This window comes from Chamaea fasciata, unplaced genomic scaffold (genome assembly GCF_029207755.1).
Source record: "Chamaea fasciata isolate MVZ Bird 193981 ecotype frontalis unplaced genomic scaffold, bChaFas1.0.hap1 SCAF_602, whole genome shotgun sequence".
NCBI classification, from domain to species: domain Eukaryota; kingdom Metazoa; phylum Chordata; class Aves; order Passeriformes; family Sylviidae; genus Chamaea; species Chamaea fasciata.
The window spans coordinates 186-19,827 of NW_027094687.1; the positions used below are offsets into that span (position 1 = coordinate 186).

The 19,642-nt window shown below is 59.4% G+C and overlaps 1 protein-coding gene and 1 long non-coding RNA gene across 2 annotated transcripts; one reads left to right on the forward strand and one right to left on the reverse strand.

Annotated features, from left to right (window-relative positions):
* Positions 1-1,185: 1,185 nt before the first annotated feature.
* On the forward strand, positions 1,186-7,038 carry LOC136305721 (uncharacterized). Its single transcript, XR_010725404.1, has 4 exons — positions 1,186-1,219; positions 2,705-2,794; positions 3,432-4,117; positions 6,104-7,038. It is a non-coding gene; the product is annotated as an uncharacterized lncRNA (long non-coding RNA).
* On the reverse strand, positions 7,000-18,572 carry LOC136305720 (procollagen galactosyltransferase 1-like). Its single transcript, XM_066209032.1, has 12 exons — positions 17,079-18,572; positions 15,485-15,595; positions 14,786-14,903; positions 14,124-14,258; positions 12,389-12,593; positions 11,843-11,962; positions 11,125-11,201; positions 10,418-10,524; positions 10,197-10,329; positions 9,625-9,752; positions 7,979-8,185; positions 7,000-7,240 (listed from the first exon to the last, which is right to left on the reverse strand). Exons 1-12 carry the CDS (start codon positions 17,513-17,515, stop codon positions 7,054-7,056), a joined length of 1,965 nt encoding a protein of 654 aa, XP_066065129.1. The 5' UTR covers positions 17,516-18,572; the 3' UTR covers positions 7,000-7,053.
* Positions 18,573-19,642: the final 1,070 nt, after the last annotated feature.

The window sequence follows — 19,642 nt, forward strand, 5'->3', positions numbered from 1 at the left end:
CCAATTTTGTGGGGAATTTCTCAATTTTGGGGATTTTTCCCAATTTTTGGGCAGATTTTCCCAAATTTTGCGGGAAATTTTTCCCGAATTTTTTGGGGTAAATTTCTCAATTTTGGGGGGATTTTTCCCCAATCCTGGGGGAATTTTCCCCCATTTTCGGGGGGTCCCCCGCACCCCAGTTTTTTTTGGGGGGGAGGGTCCCAAATGTTAATTTTGGGGGTGGGGGTCCCACCTGACCCCTCCCCCACCCCCCAGGTGCCGGCCCCGCCCCCCCCCGGAGGGGGAGGAGCCCCCCCAGGAGGAGCCGCCCTTCGACGACGCCACGCAGGCCCTGATCGACGGTGGGGGCCGGGGGGGATTTGGGGGGTCCCCGGGGGGATTTTGGGGGGATTTGGGGGGTCCCGGCGGGGATTGGGGGGGATTTGGGGGGTCCTGGGGGGTCCTGGGGAAGTTTGGGGGATTTTGGGGGGTCCTGGGGGGGGTTTGGGGAGATTTTGGGAGGTCCCGGGGGGGATTGGGGGGGATTTGGGGGGTCCTGGGGGGGGTCTTGGGGGGATTTTGGGGGGTCCCAGGGGGATTTGGGGGGTCCTGGGGGGGTTTGGGGGGGTCTTGGGGGGGTCTTGGGGGGATTTTTGGGGGGGATTTGGGGGGTCCTGGGGGGGTTTGGGGGGGGTCTTGGGGGGGTCTTTGGGGGGATTTTTGGGGGATTTGGGGGGCTCCTGGGGGATTTTGGGGGGGTCCCAGGGGGATTTTGGTGGGATTTGGGGGGTCCCGGGGGGGGAGTTGGGGGGATTTGGGGGGATTTGGGGGGTCCCGGGGGGATTTGGGGGGTCCTGGGGGGATTTTTTCGGGGGGGATTTTAAGGGATTTGGGGTGTCCTGGGAGGGGGGGGTGGCATTTGGGGAGATATTTGGGGGGTCCCTGGAGGATTTTGAGGTGTTTTGGGGGGGGTCCTGGGGGGGCTTTTGGGGGGGATTTAGGGGGTCCTGGGGAGAGGTTTGGGGGATATTTGGGGGGGATTTGGGGGGTCCTGGGGGGTTTTGGGGGGCTTGGGGGGGGTCTAGAGGGGATTTTTGGGGAGGTCTGGGGGGGTCCTGGGAGGATTTTGGGGGGGTTTTGGGGGGTCCTGACCCCTCTTTTCCCGCAGCCGCCCAGCGCGCTCGGGACGATCTGACCGCGGGCCGAGCGGGAGCTGAAGGGAGGCCGAGGAGGGGATCAGGTGGGGGCACCCCAAAAACTCACCTGGGACCCCAAAACTCACCTGGGACCCCAAAAAAATCATCTCGGGGACCCCAAAAACTCACCTGGGACCCCAAAAACTCACCTGGGACCCCAAAAACACACCTGGGACCCCAAAAACCACCTCGGGGGACCCCAAAACTGACCTGGGACCCCAAAAACTCACCTGGGACCCCAAAAAATCATCTTGGGGACCCCAAAAACTCACCTGGGACCCCCAAAAACTGACCTGGGACCCCAAAAACTCACCTGGGACCCAAAAACACACCTGGGACCTCAAAAATCAACCTCGGGGACCCCAAAAACTCACCTGGGACCCCAAAACTCACCTGGGACCCCAAAAAACTCACCTGGGACCCCAAAAAATCATCTTGGGGACCCCAAAAAACTCACCTGGGACCCCAAAAATCACCTCGGGGACCCCAAAAACTCACCTGGGACCCCAAAAACTCACCTGGGACCCCAAAAAATCATCTTGGGGACCCCAAAAACTCACCTGGGACCCCAAAAACTGACCTGGGACCCCAAAAAACTCACCTGGGACCCCAAAAACCACCTCGGGGACCCCAAAAAACTCACCTGGGACCCCAAAAAATCATCTTGAGGACCCCAAAAAACTCACTCGGGACCCCAAAACTCACCTGGGACCCCAAAAATCATCTTGGGGACCCCAAAAACTGACCTGGGACTCCAAAAACTGACCTGGGAGCCCAAAAACACACCTGGGGCCCCAAAAATCACCTCGGGGACCCCAAAAAATCACCTGGGACCCCAAAAACTGACCTGGGACCCCAAAAAATCATCTTGAGGACCCCAAAAACTCACCTGGGACCCCAAAAATCATCTCGGGGACCCCAAAAACTCACCTGGGACCCCAAAAACTCACCTGGGACCCCAAAAACACACCTGGGGACCCCAAAAACTCACCTGGGACCCCAAAAAATCACCTGGGACCCCAAAAAAAACACCTGGACCCCAAAAACTCACCTGGGACCCCAAAAACCACCTCGGGACCCCAAAAACTCACTCGGGACCCCAAAAACTCACCTGGGACCCCAAAAACTCACCTGGGACCCCAAAAACACACCTGGGACCCCAAAAATCCACCTGGGACCCCAAAAATCACCTCGGGGACCCCAAAATCCGCCCTGGGGACCCCCAAAATCCTCCCCGGGGACCCCAAAATCCACCCCGGGGACCCCAAAATCCTCCCTGTGGACCCCAAAATCCGCCCCGGGGACCCCAAAATCCGCCCCGGGGACCCCAAAATCCTCCCCGGGGACCCCCAAAACCCCTTCAGGCCCCCCCGTGCCTCAGTTTCCCCAGCCCCAGCCGGAATTTGGGGGGCTCCAAAGCTCTGGGGGGGGTTTTGGAGATCGGGATTTTTTTGGGGAGGGGGCCCGGGGGGGGTTTTGGGGACCCCCCCCCCCCGACCCCAAATTTTTGTGTCCCCCTCCCCCGCCAGGGCCCTGGAGCTGGAGCTGGGGCTGGATTTCGGGCCCGAGGGGGAATTCTCCTACCTGTACAACCAGTGCTGGGAGCTGGCCACCAGCGAGTCCGTGCTGGGGAGGGGGCTTGGGGGGGTTTGGGGGGTCCTGGGGAGGATTTTGGGGGAGATTTGGGGATTTTGGAGGGATCTGGGGAGGTTTGGGGGGGGGAATTTGGGGATTTTTGGGGGGATTTTGGAGGTTTTGGGGAGGTTTTGGGGGAGATTTGGGGGATTTTTGGGGAGGGTTTGAAGGTCCTGGACAGGTTTGGGGGGGAATTTGGGGATTTTGGGGGATTTTGGAGGTTTTTGGGGGAGGATTTGGGGAGAGATTTGGGGGATTTTGGGGAGGGTTTGAAGGTCCTGGACAGGTTTGGGGGGGGAATTTGGGGATTTTGGGGGATTTTGGAGGTTTTGGGGGAGATTTGGGGGATTTTGGGGAGGGTTTTGAAGGTCCTGAGAGGTTTGGGGGGGAATTTGGGGATTTTTGGGGGATTTTGGAGGTTTTTGGGGGGATTTGGGGGAATTTTTGGGGATTTGGGGGAGGATTTGGGGAGAGATTTGGGGGATTTTGGGGGGATTTGGGGATTGGGGGTTTGAGGATTTGGGGGGATGATTTGGGAAGGATTTGAGGATTTTGGGGGGGGTCCTGAGGGGATTTTTGGGGTGTTTGAGCCCCCCTGACCCCCCGAATTTCCCCCCCCAGGTACCTGTACCGGCTCTGCCCCTTCCAGCGCGTCACCCAGAGACCCAAGAACGGCGGCGCCGAGACCAACTGGGGTCAGGGCACCCCAAAACCACCCCAAAACAACCCCAAAACACCCCAAAATACCCCAAAACACCCCAAAACACCCCAAAATCACCCCAAAATTACGCCCAAAATACCACCCAACCCCCCCAATTACCCCTGGGGGACCCAAAAATCATCCCGGGGACCCCCAAAAAAAACGCCCAAAACATCCCAAATCACCCCGAAATACCCCTGGGGAACCCAAAACTCATCCGGGGGACCCCAAAATATCCCCAAAACGCCCCAAAATGCTCCTGGGGACCTGAAAAATCATCCTGGGGACCCCCCCAAAAACAACCCAAATCCCCCCCAGGGAACCCCAAAAAAACCCCAAAAAACCTCCTGGGGAACCCCAAAAAAATCCCCCCGGGCTCCCCAAAACTACCCCAGGGGAGCCCAAACCGCCCCTGGGGACACTTAGGGACAGCGCCAGGTGTCACCTGACCCCCCCCAGGTGTCACCTGGTGTCACCTGACCCCTCCCCCGGCCCCTCCCCGCAGGGTTTGGGGCTCGTGGGGCGGGGCCCGAAGGTGACAAATTCGGAGCCCAGAAATACGAGGGCGGCACCGGCTGCTGGGCAGGGACCCAACAGGGCCACCACCGTGAGTGTCACCTGTCACCTGGGTGTCACCTGTCACCATCTGTGTCACCTGTGTGTGTCACCTGTCACCTCCTGTGTGTCACCTTCTCTATCACCTGCGTCACCTGTTCGTCACCTGTGTCACCCGTCTCCTGTGTGTCACCTCCTCTGTCACCTGTGTGTCACCTGTGTGTCACCTCCATGTCATTAATGTCACCCGTGTGTCACCTTCTCTGTCACCTGTGTCAGCTCCCGGTGTCACCTGTGTCCTGTGTGTCACCTGTGTCACCTCCGTGTCGTTAATGTCACCTGTGTGAGTTCAGTGTCACCTGTGTCACCTGTCACCTGCGTGTCCCTGTGCCCAGGTGTGGCTCAGGTGTGTCTGGGGTGGCTCAGGGTGTGTCTGGGGGTGGCTCAGGTGTGTCTGGGGTGGCTCAGGTGTGTCTGGGGGTGGCTCAGGTGCGGCTCAGGTGTGTCTGGGGTGGCTCAGGTGTGGCTCAGGTGTGTCTGGGGGTGGCTCAGGTGTGTCTGGGTGGCTCAGGTGCGGCTCAGGTGTGTCTGGGGGTGGCTCAGGTGTGTCTGGGGGTGGCTCAGGTGTGTCTGGGGTGGGCTCAGGTGCGGCTCAGGTGTGTCTGGGGTGGCTCAGGTGTGTCTGGGGTGGCTCAGGGTGTGTCTGGGGGTGGCTCAGGGTGTGTCTGGGGGTGGCTCAGGTGTGTCTTGGGGTGGCTCAGGTGCGGCTCAGGTGTGTCTGGGGTGGCTCAGGTGTGTCTGGGGTGGCTCAGGGTTTGTGTCTGGGGGTGGCTCAGGTGTGGCTCAGGTGTGTCTGGGGTGGCTCAGGTGTGTCTGGGGTGGGCTCAGGTGCGGCTCAGGTGTGTCTGGGGTGGCTCAGGTGTGTCTGGGGTGGCTCAGGTGTGGCTCAGGTGTGTCTGGGGTGGCTCAGGTGTGGCTCAGGTGTGTCTGGGTGGCTCAGGTGTGTCTGGGGGTGGCTCAGGTGTGTCTGGGGTGGCTCAGGTGTGTCTGGGGTGGCTCAGGTGTGGCTCAGGTGTGTCTGGGGTGGCTCAGGTGTGTCTGGGGTGGCTCAGGTGTGTCTGGGGTGGCTCAGGTGTGGCTCAGGTGTGTCTGGGGGTGGCTCAGGTGTGTCTGGGGTGGCTCAGGTGCGGCTCAGGTGTGTCTGGGGTGGCTCAGGTATGTCTGGGTGGCTCAGGTGCGGCTCAGGTGTGTCTGGGGGTGGCTCAGGTGTGTCTGGGGGTGGCTCAGGTGTGTCTGGGGTGGCTCAGGTGCGGCTCAGGTGTGTCTGGGGTGGCTCAGGTGTGTCTGGGGTGGCTCAGGTGTGTCTGGGGGTGGCTCAGGTGTGTCTGGGGGTGGCTCAGGTGTGTCTGGGGTGGCTCAGGTGCGGCTCAGGTGTGTCTGGGGGTGGCTCAGGTGTGTCTGGGGTGGCTCAGGTGTGTCTGGGGGTGGCTCAGGTGTGGCTCAGGTGTGTCTGGGGTGGCTCAGGTGTGGCTCAGGTGTGTCTGGGGTGGCTCAGGTGTGTCTGGGGTGGCTCAGGTGCGGCTCAGGTGTGTCTGGGGTGGCTCAGGTGTGTCTGGGGTGGCTCAGGTGTGGCTCAGGTGTGTCTGGGTGGCTCAGGTGTGGCTCAGGTGTGTCTGGGGTGGCTCAGGTGTGTCTGGGGTGGCTCAGGTGTGTCTGGGGTGGCTCAGGTGTGTCTGGGGTGGCTCAGGTGTGGCTCAGGTGTGTCTGGGGTGGCTCAGGTGTGTCTGGGGTGGCTCAGGTGTGGCTCAGGTGTGTCTGGGGTGGCTCAGGTGCGGCTCAGGTGTGTCTGGGGTGGCTCAGGTGTGTCTGGGGGTGGCTCAGGTGTGGCTCAGGTGTGTCTGGGGTGGCTCAGGTGCGGCTCAGGTGTGTCTGGGGTGGCTCAGGTGTGGCTCAGGTGTGTCTGGGGTGGCTCAGGTGTGTCTGGGGTGGCTCAGGTGTGGCTCAGGTGTGTCAGCCCGTGTCCCCCGCGTGTCCCCAGGTGCGGCTCAGGTGCGGCGCGGACACGTCGGTGACGGCGGCGGCGGAGCCGAGTCGCTGCGAGTACCTGCTGGAGCTGGAGACGCCTGCGGCCTGCAGGGAGCCCCCACCTGTGCACGAGGAGCACGACGAGCTCTGAGCCCCAAAAACGCCCCGAAAACAGCCCCAAAAATGGCCTGAAAATAGCCCCAAAATATCCCCAAAAACATCCCCAAAATATCCCAAAATGACGCCGAAAATATCCCCAAAACAGCCCAAAAATGGCCTGAAAATATCCCCAAAAACATCCCCAAAAATGGCCTGAAAATAGCCCCAAAATATCCCCAAAAATGGCCTGAAAATAGCCCCAAAATATCCCCAAAAACATCCCCAAAATATCCCAAAACGACCCCGAAAATATCCCCAAAACAGCCCAAAAATGGCCTGAAAATATCCCGAAAATATCCCCAAAAATGTCCTGAAAATAGCCCCAAAATATCCCCAAAAACATCCCCAAAATATCCCAAAATGACGCCAAAAATATCCCCAAACCAGCCCAAAAATGGCCTGAAAATAGCCCCAAAATATCCCCAAAAACATCCCCAAAAATGTCCTGAAAATATCCCCAAAATATCCCCAAAACATCCCAAAATCACCCCGAAAACATCCCCAAAACATCCCCAAAAACATCCCCCAAAAAACAGTGCAAAAATGTCCTGAAAATATCCCCAAATGACCCCGAAAACATCCCCAAAACATTCCACAGATACCTGAAAAATATTCCCAAAATATCCCAAAAATATCCCCAAAACCAGTTCAGGAATCCCCCCAAATTCCCCCCAAAAAAATCCCTCGAAACCTCCCAAAAATCCCCCCAAATCCTCCCCGAAAAAGGCCCCCAAAACCCCCCGATCGCAATTTAAAACCAAAAATAAAAACTTTATTTGGGAGTACAAATCGCGGAGGGAAGGGTCAGAGCTCGTCCCGGCGGGGTTGGGAATTCCGGGACGGGAATTCCCGGTTTTCGGGGGGCTCCGGCGGCGTCTCGGTGTCGCTGACGTAGCCGGGGTCGCCGGTGTAGTGGGTGGGGAAGAGCAGCAGCGGCTCCGCCGAAAACGCCTCCAGGTCCCGCCGGGAAAAGTGCCGGGAATACTCGGGGCTGAGGGGAGAGAAAATGGGGTGGAAACCGGGGGAAATTGGGAAAAAATGGGGGAAATTGGGAATAAAGGGGTGAGAGAGGGGGGAAAAAAATGGGGGAAATGGAGGAGGAATAAGGGGAAAACGCCTCCAGATCCCAGCGGGAAAAGTGCTGGGAAGCCGCCATTCCCGATCCCACAAATCCCCCCGCCCCGCACCTGGGGTGCCGGTGGAACACGAGGGGCAGGAACTCAAATCCCACAATTCCCACAAATCCCACAATTCCCACAATCCCCCCGACCTGCACCTGGGGTGCCGGTGGAACACGAGGGGCAGGAACTCAAATCCCACAATTCCCACAAATCCCACAATTCCCACAATCCCCCCGCCCCGCACCTGGGGTGCCGGTGGAACACGAGGGGCAGGAACTCAAATCCCACAATTCCCACAAATCCCACAATTCCCACAATCCCCCCGCCCCGCACCTGGGGTGCCGGTGGAACACGAGGGGCAGGAACTCAAATCCCACAGATCCCACAATTCCCACAATTCCCACAATTCCCACATTCCCACAATCCCCCCGCCCCGCACCTGGGGTGCCGGTCGAACACGAGGGGCAGGAACTCAAATCCCACAAATCCCACAATTCCCACAATCCCCCCGCCCCGCACCTGGGGTGCCGGTCGAACATGAGGGGCAGGAACTCAAATCCCACAATTCCCACAAATCCCACAATTCCCACAATCCCCCCGCCCCGCACCTGGGGTGCCGGTCGAACATGAGGGGCAGGAACTCGTCCACGGGGATCATTTTCCCCAGCGGTTCGGCCGCCAGCAGTTTCCGGGCGCCGCGCAGCGACAGAGCGTAGCCCAGGCTCCAGTAGGAGTAGCCGGGCCGGAGGACGTGGCGCACGCCGGGAACGCCGCGCTCCGAACGCTCCGGCTCCAAACGCTTCCGGCCCAGGTAGCTGCCGACAGCGGGGTCATGGGGTCACAGGGGTCACGGGGGTCACGGGGTCAGAGGAGTCAGCGGGGTCATTGGGATCAATGGGGTCAGTGGGGTCATTGGGGTCAGTGGGGTCATTGGGGTCAATGGGGTCAGTGGGGTCAATGGGGTCAGTGGGGTCAGTGGGGTCAGTGGGGTCAGTGGGGTCAATGGGGTCAGTGGGGTCAGTGGCGGTCAGTGGGGTCAGTGGGGTCAGTGGGGTCAGTGGGGTCAGTGGGGTCAATGGGGTCAGTGGGGTCAGTGGCGGTCAGTGGGGTCAGTGGGGTCAGTGGGGTCAATGGGGTCAATGGGGTCAGTGGGGTCAGTGGGGTCAGTGGGGTCAGTGGGGTCAATGGGGTCAATGGGGTCAGTGGGGTCATTGGGGTCAGTGCGGTCAGTGGGGTCAGTGGGGTCATTGGGATCAATGGGGTCAGTGGGGTCAGTGGGGTCAGTGGGGTCAGTGGGGTCAATGGGGTCAGTGGGGTCAGCGGGGTCAATGGGGTCAATGGGGTCAGTGGGGTCAATGGGGTCATTGGGGTCAATGGGGTCAATGGGGTCAATGGGATCAGTGGGGTCAGCGGGGTCAATGGGGTCAGTGGGGTCAGTGGGGTCAGTGGGGTCAGTGGGGTCAATGGGGTCATTGGGGTCAATGGGGTCAATGGGGTCAATGGGATCAATGGGACCAAGGGGGTCAATGGGATCAATGGGGTCAATGGGGTCAGTGGGGTCAATGGGGTCATTGGGGTCAATGGGGTCAATGGGGTCAATGGGATCAATGGGACCAAGGGGGTCAATGGGATCAATGGGGTCAATGGGGTCAGAGACAAATGGGGTCAATGGGGTCAGAGACCAATGGGGTCAGTGGGGTCAGCGGGGTCAATGGGGTCAATGGGGTCAGTGGGGTCAATGGGGTCAGTGGGGTCATTGGGGTCAGTGGGGTCAGTGGGGTCAATGGGGTCAGTGGGGTCAGTGGGGTCAGTGGGGTCATTGGGGTCAGCGGGGTCAGCGGGGTCAATGGGGTCAGTGGGGTCAGTGGGGTCAGTGGGGTCAGCGGGGTCAATGGGCTCCGTGGGATCCAGGCCCTCTCAGGGGATGGGAATCAGTGGGGTGAGGATGAAGACGAGGATTGAGAGGAGGATGACGGGGAGGAAGGCTCAGACGCGGTCCCGGGGGATTGGGACGAGGATGAGGATGGTGACGAGGATGAGGATGACGGGGAGGAAGGCTCACACGCGTTCCCAGGGGATTGGGACGAGGATGAGGATGGTGAGGAGGGGGAGGAAGGCTCAGACGTGTTCCCGGGGGATTGGGACGAGGATGAGGATGGTGAGGAGGATGGTGAGGAGGGGGAGGAAGGCTCACACGCGTTCCCGGGGGATTGGGACGAGGATGAGGATGGTGAGGACGGGGAGGAAGGCTCACATGAGGTCCCAGTCGACGGCGGCCTCCTCCAGCTGCTCCATCAGCTCGGTGAGGCGGCTGCGGAAGAAAACCTCGAAGCGCAGATCGTCCTCGAACACCAGCGAGCGGCCCAGGCCCCGCGCCGCGATCTGGGGACGCCGGGATTGGCCGCGGACCCGGGAATCCCCCTCGGATCATCCCGAAAATCCCCGGATTCCCGAACTTCCCGCTCCGCGCCTCCCGTCAGACGCGGAAGCAGCGGCTCCGTCCCACCCTCGGGAATCCCTTGAATCCCCCTGCATTCCCTGACTCCAAACTCTCCCTCCCCCTCCACCACCCAGATCCCCCAAATTCCCAAATTCCCACCCCAAATTCCCAAAAACTCCCAAATCTTCCCATTCCTCACTTCCTGCCAGACCCAGAAGTGGCTGAGGAAGCAGCGGCTCCTTCGGAATTCCTAAATCTCCCCAAAACCCCAGACCTCCTGAACCCTCCAGATCCTTCCGGACCCCCCAAATTCCCAAACTCCCATCCCCCAATTCCCAAAAATTCCCCCAAAATTCCCCCAAATTCCCAAATTCCTCGTTCCTCACCTCCTGCCAGACCCGGAAGTGGCTGAGGAAGCAGCCCACCTCCCCCGGGGTCAGGGGTCTCCCGTGGAAAGGATCCCGATATCCCGGCAGCATCCGCACCCCCAGCGCCTCCACCTGGCTGCTGTTCAGGGCCCTGCCCCGCCCAGAACGTTCCCGAGTGAGGGAATTCCCAGGGAATTTTTGGGAATTTTTGGAGGGGGGGGGGAGGGGGAATCTCTCACCGGCCGTCCACGGCCTCCACCAGTTTGGGGGAGATTCCCAGTTCCTGCAGCGTCCGCAGCATCCGCGCCCGGCGGTCGGAGCGGCGCCGGAGGTTGATCAGGAACACCTGGGGAACGGGGGAAATCCCGGGAAATGGGGAAATGTGGGGGGGGGAAATGGGAATTCTGGGAGGAAATGGGGGAAATCCAGGGGAAATGGGGGAATTCTGGGAGGAAATGGGGGGATTTGGGGGGAATTCACCCAAAATCCAGGGGGAAATGGGGGAATTTTGGGGGGGAAATGGGAATTCTGGGAGGAAATGGGGGAAATCCAGGGGAAATGGGGAAATTTGGGAGGAAATGGGGAAATGTGAGGTGAATTCACCCAAAATCCAGGAAAAATGGAAACATCTACCTAAAACCCAGGGGGGAAATGGGGAAATCTGGGGGGAATTCACCCCAAAATTGAGGAAAAATGGGGAAATCTGGGAGGAAATCGGGGAGAAAACGAGGGAAATCCAGGGGGAAATGGGGAAATTTGGGAGGAAATGGGGAAATGTGGGGGGAATTCACCCAAAATCCAGGAAAAAATGAGGAAATCCGCCCCAAATCCAGGGGGAAAGGGTGGAAACATCCCCAAAGCTCCAGAAATGGGGCAGAAAAATCACCAAAAAATCCAGAACGAAACGGGGAAAAAAGGCAGGAAATTCCCAGGGAAAGGCTCGGACCTCATCGAATCCCAGCTTGTCCAGGACCTTGGGAGGGACCCACACGTGAGGGGAGGGCTCGGCCGGAGGGAGCTTCACTGTGGGAACGGGAGAATCCCGTGGGCATCGGCCCCAAATCCCACGGGAAACAATCCCGGACCCCACGGGAATGAGCCCCACAGGAATCAGCCCCAAATCCCACGGGAATCAATCCCAAATCCCACGGGAATCAATCCCAAATCCCACGGGAAACAATCCCGGATCCCACGGGAATGAGCCCCCAGATCCCAACGGAATCAATCCCAAATCCCAAAGGAATCCGCCCCAGATCCCAGAGGAACGTTTCCCAATTCCCAATCCCAGCAGTTCCCACCCCAGGATCCTCCTCCCCCCCCAGGATCCCGAAGCCCTGGATCCCTCGGGACGATCCCAAGGCCTCAGATCCCCTGGGATCCACCCCTCCCCCATAATCCTGAGGCCCGAGATCCCTCAGGACGATCCCAAAGCCCTGGAATCCCTTCGGGATCCTTCTCTCCCCCAGAATCCCGAGGCTCCGGATCTCTTGGGATCCACTGGGATCAGTCCCCCCCTCCAGAATCCCAAAGCCCTGGATCCCTCCGGATCCACTGGGATCCTCTGGGATCCTTCTCTCCCCCCCAGTCCGAGGCCCTGAGGTGATCCCGAGGCCCCGGCGCTGTCGGGATCCGTCGGGATCTGTCGGGATCCGTCGGGATCTCACCCATGATCTCCAGCTGGACGTGCAGGAAGTTCTCGGCCTCGTCCCGCAGGGAGCTCTGGGAGCGCAGCGGCACCGGCAGGAAGCCGAACTGCTCCCGGTTGCTGACGAACATCTGCACGCCTGGAACGTCGGGAACGTCGGGAACGTCGGGATTAGGATCGGGATCAGGGACGGGAACGGCGCCGGCAGGCACACACACTGCTCCCGGTTGGGATCCCTGCCCAATCCCAACCCAACTGAACCCATCCCAAGGCAAGCGATCCCGATCCCAACCCAACTCCAGCCCGATCCCATCCCGATCCCAACCCAACTCCAGCCCGATCCCATCCCGATCCCAACCCAACTCCAGCCCGATCCCAACCCAACTCCAGCCCGATCCCATCCCGATCCCAACCCAACTCCAGCCCGATCCCAACCCAACTCCATCCCGATCCCAACCCAACTCCAGCCCGATCCCATCCCGATCCCAACCCAACTCCAGCCCGATCCCAACCCAACTCCAGCCCGATCCCATCCCGATCCCAAGGACGCCATCCCGGCGCGTACCGGCGTGCCGGCAGGCGGCGGCGAAGACGATGATGTCGTCGAAGGCGCCGGCGTAGCCGGGCGGGGGCGGGTGGAAGGCCAAGCTCCGCGAGCGCTCCCGGCGCAGATCCAGCAGGAACGTGGAGTGAACCATCGGCACCGCGAAGCAGCCGCGGCGCTCCCGGCGCCGGATCGGCAGGTAGGCGGGCGTGCGGCGGTAATAGCCCTGGGAACGGCCAATGGGAATGTGGGAACGGCCAATGGGAATGGGAATGGCCATTGGGAATGGGGAATGGCCAATGGGAATGGGGCATGGCCACTGGGAATGGGGAATGGCCATTGGGAATGAGGAATGGCCACTGGGAATGGGGGATGGCCACTGGGAATGGGGAATGACCACTGGGAATGGGGAATGGCCATTGGGAATGGGGAATGGCCAATGGGAATGGGGAATGAGCATTGGGAATGGGGAATGGCCACTGGGAATGGGGAATGGCCACTGGGAATGGGGAATGGCCATTGGGAATGGGGAATGGCCACTGGGAATGGGGAATGGCCACTGGGAATGGGGAATGGCCAATGGGAATGGGGAATGAGCATTGGGAATGGGGAATGGCCATTGGGAATGGGGAATGACCATTGGGAATGGGGAATGGCCACTGGGAATGGGGAATGGCCAATGGGAATGGGGAATGAGCATTGGGAATGGGGAATGGCCACTGGGAATGGGGAATGGCCACTGGGACTATGAGAATGACCACTGGGAATGGGGAATGGCCACTGGGAATGGGGAATGGCCAATGGGAATGGGGAATGGCCACTGGGAATGGGGAATGGCCATTGGGAATGGGGGAATGGCCATTGGGAATGGGGGATGATCATTGGGAATGTGGGAATGGCCACCGGGAATGGGGAATGGCCACTGGGAATGGGGGATGATCATTGGGAATGGGGAATGGCCACTGGGAATGGGGAATGGCCACTGGGAATGGGGAATGGCCACTGGGAATGGGGGATGATCATTGGGAATGGGGAATGGCCACTGGGAATGGGGAATGGCCACTGGGAATGGGGAATGGCCACTGGGAATGGGGGATGATCATTGGGAATGGGGAATGGCCATTGGGAATGGGGAATGGCCATTGGGAATGGGGAATGGCCACTGGGAATGGGGAATGGCCATTGGGAATGGGGAATGGCCATTGGGAATGGGGAATGGCCATTGGGAATGGGGAATGGCCATTGGGAATGGGGAATGGCCATTGGGAATGGGGAATGAGCATTGGGAATGGGGAATGGCCATTGGGAATGGGGAATGGCCACTGGGAATGGGGAATGGCCATTGGGAATGGGGAATGGCCATTGGGAATGGGGAATGGCCACTGGGAATGGGGAATGAGCATTGGGAATGTGGGAATGGCCACTGGGAATGGGGAATGGCCATTGGGAATGGGGAATGGCCACTGGGAATGGGGAATGGCCACTGGGAATGGGGAATGGCCACTGGGAATGGGGAATGGCCATTGGGAATGGGGAATGACCATTGGGAATGGGGAATGGCCATTGGGAATGGGGAATGGCCATTGGGAATGGGGAATGGCCACTGGGAATGGGGAATGGCCATTGGGAATGGGGAATGACCATTGGGAATGGGGAATGGCCATTGGGAATGGGGAATGAGCATTGGGAATGGGGAATGGCCATTGGGAATGCTACACTCTCACCTGTGCCACACCCACCTGCACCGCACCCTCACCTGGGGGGTGATGCCGCACCAGAAGTTGGAGTAGGCGGCGCGCGAGTCGAGCATCGGGGCCACCACCGTTCTGTTCTCGGCCACCAGCACGGCCAGCGTGTCCGGGTTCACCAGGACATTGTCTGCGTCCAGGAACTGGGGACGGGGACACACCTGGGTCACACCTGGGACACACCTGGGTCACACCTGGGACACCTGGGGCACACCTGGGACACCTGGGGCACACCTGGGGCACCTGGGGCACACCTGGGTCACACCTGGGGCACACCTGGGACACCTGGGGCACACCTGGGTCACACCTGGGTTACACCTGGGGCACCTGAGGCACACCTGGGTCACACCTGGGACACCTGGGTCACACCTGGGGCACACCTGGGACACCTGGGGCACACCTGGGTCACACCTGGGACACCTGGGTTACACCTGGCACACCTGGGGCACACCTGGGGCACACCTGGGACACCTGGGGCCCCCTCCCCACACTCAGGACACGCCCAAATTCCGACCCAGCCACGCCCAGCCCTGCGTGTCCCCAGTGTCCCCTCTTGGGGGGGGGGGCGGCTTTCCCCTCCCACCCCGCGTTTCAATGACCCTTGGGGACCCCCGGGGACCCCTCCCCTAATTCGGGGACCCCTCCCCAGCTGGGGGCGCCCCCCCCGTACCAGCAGGTAATCGGCCCACATGGCCCGGGCGGCCTCCAGGGCCTCCTGGCGCAGCCTCATCACGTGCTCGTACCGGCCGGGGCTCCAGTGCTTGGGACCCTCCTCGTCAGGGAACGACCTGGGGGTGGGGAGGGGGATGCCTCAGACACCCCGAAACTCCCGGGGAGACCCCCGCAAAGGCGTAGGGACGCCCCACAGAACGTGGGGACCCACGGGGATCCCGAAAAATCCCCGCAAAGGCGTAGGGACGCCCCACAGAACGTGGGGACCCACGGGGATCCCGAAAAATCCCCGCAAAGGCGTAGGGACGCCCCACAGAACGTGGGGACCCACGGGGACCCCGAAAAATCCCCGCAAAGGCGTAGGGACGCCCCACAGAACGTGGGGACCCACGGGGACCCCGAAAAATCCCCCCCCCCCAAATTTCTCCCCGATGGCCTCCAAATCCTCCCCCTAAGACACCCCAAAAATCCCCCCAGGACCCCCAAAACACCCCCAGGACCCCCAAAACACCCCCAGGACCCCCAAAACACCCCCAGGACCCCCAAAACACCCCCAGGACCCCCAAAACACCCCCAGGACCCCCAAAATACCCCCAGGACCCCCAAAACACCCCCAGGACCCCCAAAATACCCCCAGGACTCCTCCAAATCCCCCCCAGGACCCCCCGAAACGTGTCCCTGATGCCCCCAGCCCCACCTGGGCTCCTCCTGGTGCCTCCAGAGCACGCGGTGGTAGCGGCCCCGCACCCGGCCCAGCCACTCGGCCAGCAGCGCCGAGGTGTTGTCCACGCTGTGGTCAACGGCCACCCTGAGGGGACAGCAGTGTCACTCAAGGGTCACGTGGGGACACGCGGGGGTCACAGAGGGTGACACGGGGTCATACAGGGGTGTGGCACACAGGGGACAGTGTCACACACACACAGGACAGTGTCACACACACACAGGACAGTGTCACACACACACAGGACAGTGTCACACACACAGGACAGTGTCACACACACACAGTGTCACACGCACACAGGACAGTGTCACACACACACACAGTGTCACACACACAGGACAGTGTCACACACACACACAGTGTCACACACACACAGTGTCACACACACAGGACAGTGTCACACACACACACAGTGTCACACACACACAGGACAGTGTCACACACACACAGGACAGTGTCACACACACACACAGTGTCACACACACACACAGTGTCACACACACAGTGTCACACACACAGGACAGTGTCACACACACACAGGACAGTGTCACACACACACACAGTGTCACACACACACACAGTGTCACACACACAGTGTCACACACACAGGACAGTGTCACACACACACAGGACAGTGTCACACACACACACAGTGTCACACACACACACAGGACAGTGTCACACGCACAGAACAGTGTCACACACACACAGTGTCACACACACACACACAGTGTCACACACACACAGTGTCACACACACAGGACAGTGTCACACACACAGGACAGTGTCACACACACACACACAATGTCACACACACAGGACTGTCACACACACACAGTGTCACACACACACAGTGTCACACACACACAGTGTCACACACACAGGACAGTGTCACACACACAGGACAGTGTCACACACACACACACAATGTCACACACACAGGACTGTCACACACACACAGTGTCACACACACACAGTGTCACACACACACAGTGTCACACACACAGGACAGTGTCACACACACACAGGACAGTGTCACACACACACACACAGTGTCACACACATAGGACAGTGTCACACACACACAGAACAGTGTCACACACACACACACAGTGTCACACACACACACAGTGTCACACACACAGGACAGTGTCACACACACACAGGACAGTGTCACACGCACAGAACAGTGTCACACACACACAGGACAATGTCACACACACACACACAGTGTCACACACACACACAGTGTCACACACACAGGACAGTGTCACACAGGGACAGTGTCACACACAAACACACAGAAGTGTCCACGCTGCGGTCAACGGCCACCCTGAGGGGACAGCAATGTCACACGCGTGTCACACAGGGGTGGGACACACAGTGACAGCGTCACACACGCAGAGCCCCTCCCGAGTGTGCCCCACACTCCCCTCACTCACACACGTCCCACTCGTGTCCCCGGTGTCCCCGGTGTCCCCGGTGTCCCCGGTGTCCCCGGTGTCCCCGGTGTCCCCGCTGTCCCCAGTGTCCCCGGTGTCCCCGCTGTCCCCGGTGTCCCCGCACCCACCACAGCGCCATCCTGTCCTTGGGGTGCCGCAGCCTCTCGAGCCCCCCCAGCACCAGCGGCAGCGCGTGGGCCGCGTTCCGCGCCAGCAGCGCCACGGCCACTCGGGGCGGCCGCAGCGGCGACTCCGGGTTCCAGCGCTCCTCGGGGAAATAAGCGGCGGCCGGGCCGGGCCCGAGGCTCAGGCGGGAGCGGCCGGAGGAGCCGCCCGGAGCCCGGCCCGGCCCCGCCGGCAGCAGCAGCAGCAGCGGCAGCAGCAGCGGCCACGGCCGCGCCGCCATCTTGGGGCGCCCCTCAGCCCAGGCCACGCCCTTCTCCCTCAAGCGGCCGGTTGTGGCCACGCCCCCCGCGCTCTCTGATTGGTCAAGGCGCGTTGCGGCCACGCCTATAAACGTGTTATATGGGGGGAGCGGTGAAGCAGCGCGCCATGGGGTGGGCATTGAGTGTGGCCACGCCCATTAAAGCCAAATATGGGTGCGGCCGCTGTGAGGCCGCGCCCACTGCGTGCACATATATGGTGCGGCCGTGTGGCCACGCCCCCTTGTGGCCACGCCCCCTCCGCCCCCAGAGATGATTTTTTTTTCTCCTCCTGAAAAGATTTTTCCTTTTTTCCGAAGATTTTTAAACCGGGAATTTTTTTCTCCCGTTTTTTTTTTTTTTTTTTTTCCCCCCCAAGGGTTTTTAGCCCCTCCCCGAAATTCCATATGGGAATAAAGAGAAGGAAAAGGGGAAAACGGGGAGGGGGAAATGGGAAAAATGGGGGGGGGAAAGGGGGAAAAAGAGGAAAAAACACGGGGAAAAGGGGGAATAAAAGATGGGAAAAGGGGGAAAAGAGGGAAAAAAAGGGGGGAAAAGGGAGGAAATGTGAATAAAGGGGAAAAAAGAGGAGAAAAAAGGGAGAAAAAGGGGGGAAAGAGGGTGAAGGGGGTAAACAGAAATAAACGGGAATTAAGGAGAAAAAATGGGAATAAATGAGGGAAAAAGGAGAAAAAGTTAAAACAAAAAAGAGGGAAAGGTGGAAAATGAGGAGAAAGGGAGAAAAAAATAAGGGAAAGGGGGGAAAAAGGGAGGGGGAATTGGGGCAAAAGAGAAAGAAATGGGAACAAAAGAAAAAATGGGAATAAGGGAGAGAAAAGGGAGAAAACTCGGGAAAAACGGGGGGAAAGAGGGAAAAAAAGGAGGAGAAAATCGGGAGAAAAAGGGAAAGAAATGGGAATAAAGGAGGAAAAACGGGGAAAAAACGGAAATAAACGGGAATCAAGGGGGGGGAAAAAGGAGGAAAAAAAGGAACAATTCGGAATATTTGGGAGGAGGGGGATGGGATGAGCGCAGGGCGGGGCCGCGGCCGCGGGAAAATTTTGGGATGAGGGGAATTCTTTTTATTTTTGGGGACGAGGGCGCGGCCTCGGAGGTCTGGGATGAAAAGCTCCGTCCGGCGGGAGCGATTCCCCGGGACGGCGGGAGCCGCTGGAATTTCCGCTCTGTGCCAGCCAAGAGCCGCTTTTCGCAGCCCATTTCCCTCCCAGTCCCTCCCAGTCCCTCCCAGTCCCTCCCAGTCCATCCCAGTCCATCCCAGTCCATCCCAGTCCCAAATTCCCGATTTTCCCATGGATCAAAAAGGGAAATTTTCGCATTCCCGCTGCCCTAAGGACCCAAAATCCGCTTTTTTCAGCCCATTTTCCTCCCTCCCAGTCCGTCCCAGTCCGTCCCAGTCCGTCCCAGTCCCTCCCAGTCCATCCCAGTCCCTCCCAGTTTATCTCAGTCCCTCCCAGTTTATCCCAGTCCATCCCAGTCCATCCCAGTCCCATCCCAGTCCCTCCCAGTTTATCCCAGTCCATCCCATTCCCTCCCAGTCCCTCCCAGTTCCATCCCAGTCCATCCCAGTCCATCCCAGTCCCTCCCAGTTTATCCCAGTCCCTCCCAGTCCCATCCCAGTCCATCCCAGTCCCTCCCAGTTTATCCCAGTCCATCCCAGTCCATCCCAGTCCCTCCCAGTTTATCCCAGTCCATCCCAGTCCCTCCCAGTCCCATCCCAGTCCATCCCAGTCCCTCCCAGTCCCTCCCAGTTTATCCCAGTCCCTCCCAGTCCCATCCCAGTCCATCCCAGTCCCCCCCAGTTTATCCCAGTCCCTCCCAGTCCATCCCAGTTTATCCCAGTCCGTCCCAGTCCCATCCCAGTCCATCCCAGTCCCCCCCAGTTTATCTGTTGGGTTAACCGGAGCCGCAGGAGAAGAGCCTCATGCTATCATGGTCAGCAAATCTCGTTTATTTCAGGTAGCATACACACATTTATATCTTCTATAATCAGCTCATACATATTGCAAAAGTTAAGCTTAGGATTGGTGCTCAGACTAAAAGTCAGCTACGCCTCTTTCTACATTCCTTTGTAGTTACATTGTTTGAGTAAGTTTTAGTTTAACCAGGCTTCTCCCTCTTATCTTTCAGCTACAAGGTCTTGTTATTGTATAGCAGCTGTGCTCAAGGACATAGAAGCTTACTGCCTTGCTGGTTTTCATGAGAGTTCCTGTGTGCTCAGCAAAACTCTCTCATGTCTGCGTGACCTTTTG

Excerpts from the sequence above, each read along its gene's own strand:
- LOC136305720 (XM_066209032.1), bottom strand. The coding sequence starts at position 17,515 with ATGCCCACCCCATGGCGCGCTGCTTCACCGCTCCCCCCATATAACACG. Across the intron at positions 14,904-15,484 it reads AGGCACCAGGAGGAGCCCAG|GTCGTTCCCTGACGAGGAGG; the intron begins GTGGGGCTGGGG and ends CCCCACCCCCAG. Across the intron at positions 7,241-7,978 it reads ATGTTCGACCGGCACCCCAG|CCCCGAGTATTCCCGGCACT; the intron begins GTGCGGGGCGGG and ends CTCTCCCCTCAG.